The sequence below is a fragment of the Etheostoma spectabile genome, chromosome 24 (genome assembly GCF_008692095.1).
Source record: "Etheostoma spectabile isolate EspeVRDwgs_2016 chromosome 24, UIUC_Espe_1.0, whole genome shotgun sequence".
Taxonomy (NCBI): Eukaryota; Metazoa; Chordata; class Actinopteri; order Perciformes; family Percidae; genus Etheostoma; species Etheostoma spectabile.
In genome coordinates, this window is record NC_045756.1 from 9,817,517 (window position 1) to 9,819,768 (window position 2,252).

Sequence of the window (2,252 nt, forward strand, 5' to 3'; positions counted from 1 at the left end):
TTTTACATCATACAGGATACATTCACCATTCACACACATTCATACAATGGCTGCCGCTCATCAGATAAACATTCACACACATTCACACTCCGATGCGCAGCACCGGGGGCAACTCGGGGTTCAGTGTCTTGCCCAAGGACACTTCGACAATGACTGTGGGGATCAAACCATCAACCTTCCGATTGGCAGGCAACCGCTCTACCACTGAGCCACAGCCGCCCCTGGAGTCTGGTGGAGATTGATATTTGATAATAATCTGAGTCTGTCAGTGAAAACAAGCGTGTGTGTATGTGTGTGTGTCTGTATTACCTTTTCAGGTCGACAGTGGTGACGTTGAAGATAACGCCTTTGAGCCAGAGGATCATAAAGAGTCTCTGAGAGAAGGGACAGTTACCGATGCTCTCGCCATCGCTTCCTGCCTGCACAAACACAGAAACAAGAGTTTACAGAAGATCAAATAAAAAACTTCAGTGATTGGAGAAACTGCTTTTAGTAATTGGTAAGCATTTCCATAAAGTCAATGCAGCGAATATCAACCCACTCCCCAACCAAACTGTTCCTGCCATGCATGAACACTGTGAGAACAACCAACTGAAAAACACAGCATCTCTTACCTTTACAAACAGCTCAATGGTTGGGAAGCCCAACTTTTTAACTGCAATGTCGCACCAGGACATAGTGAACAATTACAGCTCACCCTCTAAAAACACCCAGAGCCATCTTCTGTTTGTTCCCCAGAAACAGAAAACTACCAGGAGTTTAGTCGATCCATACAGGCCTGTAAAGAATCTGAATTGGACGTGTTTGACACGTCCACTGCTGTTTCCATCTGTGCTGTGACACACACTGCTCACATTGTGTGTTTGTGATGGAGTAGATTCCTCTTCCTCCCACTCATCCTCTGACATGAGATGAAGGAATTCTGTTTCTCCAGACTTCACACAAACACTGACCTCACCTTAGATTATAATCCATATGTACATTAAGGCCCGAGTGTTTTCTACATATTTTAATGCTATTCTCAAATTAGTTCTCTGCTTTTTTGTTGCTTTGTTGTCAATTTTTTTTTGTTACATTCTATACATATTTCTGTGTTTATTGTGCTCTGTCCGTCTGTTTTTTGTAGACTTTCCTTGCCTTTTTGATGTTTTTTTTGTTGCCTTTTCTACACCTTTTTGTCACCTCTTTTCTCACTTTTTGTGGCTTCATAGTTTCCTGGCTGTTAGACATAGTGTCCATGCAGTATTTACTTTAAGGTATTGAGTATTTAGTGCAGTGTGTGTCAGCAGAAAACAGACGGCTAATCAGCTTACAAAGTGAGAATGCAGAGATTAACCTGCACGCTACATAGCATTGTTATTCACTCACTGCTTCATACAAGACTACACAACTCTGTATTTAAGGGCAAGTCCAAATCTAATTAGTTAGTGTGGAGCACAGACCCATTCCCTGCAAACAGGACAAGGAACAACTGGATACCCATCACGATGCACCATTGGAGTGTAGATGTGTGTGAGTGTGTATCTGATGAGCAGGTGGCACCTTGTACTTTGAGTATTAAATTAAATTAAAGATTGCGTATGGCACAGTTATTCGGCCTATTGTAATCACATTTTCTGGAAGGAAAGCTTTAAGAAATCTTCTACAGATCATTAGGTGGTTGGCCCCTTGTCTCAGCGGAGGGGGTAAATCCGGTGTAAATTAAGTTCCTGGAGTCCAGCGCCACAGAGGGATGCTTAAACCTCTCCATAATATTTCCCCCCCCCGGCCTCCGTCTGTGCCGGCAACAGAGTCTGGGACAAAGGGAGCCGTTGTTTGAATGTGAGCTCCTACGGAGAGCAGGCTCGTTGTGCCTATGTGTGAAGCGGGCTCTCAGATATTAGTGCATTTCTTCTTGGCGTTAAAGCTTTCAGAAGACTTTAATTTTGGCCTCAGTTAGGAATGTGCTGTTGAACAACAGAAAGAAAAAGTGACCTCTGTGTGTCTGACAACTAACCCTACAGAGATAGACCTTTTAGTTAAAGAGTAAGATCCTTATAGTTTAACATGGAACAGTAAAACATTCTAACACCCATCTCGTTAAATACGGACGCTTGGTCGGGTGCTTTGTTGTTTTTATAGACATTAAAAGTCTCCGACCTTTTGGCGACCCTTTAGATGCTGTTAGGTTAAGGAAAAGCTCGTGGGTGGGCTTATGGTTCCGTGACACGCGGCAACAACGGAACAGTTAAGGACACACGCGGGACACAAAC

At 43.3% G+C, this 2,252-nt stretch overlaps 1 protein-coding gene across 5 annotated transcripts in view; it reads right to left on the minus strand.

Annotated features, from left to right (window-relative positions):
- The window catches only part of LOC116674011 (chloride intracellular channel protein 4), a 25,214-nt gene that overhangs the window by 4,572 nt on the left and 18,390 nt on the right, over positions 1–2,252 (minus strand). For 4 of the 5 annotated variants that reach the window (XM_032506484.1, XM_032506486.1, XM_032506485.1 and 1 more), the window contains one exon: positions 310–419. In XM_032506484.1, coding sequence (XP_032362375.1) covers positions 310–419 — 110 coding nt within the window. Of the gene's footprint in view, positions 1–309; positions 420–614; positions 969–2,252 lie in introns of those variants that run through there. The other variant, XM_032506488.1, reaches the window with a different exon arrangement.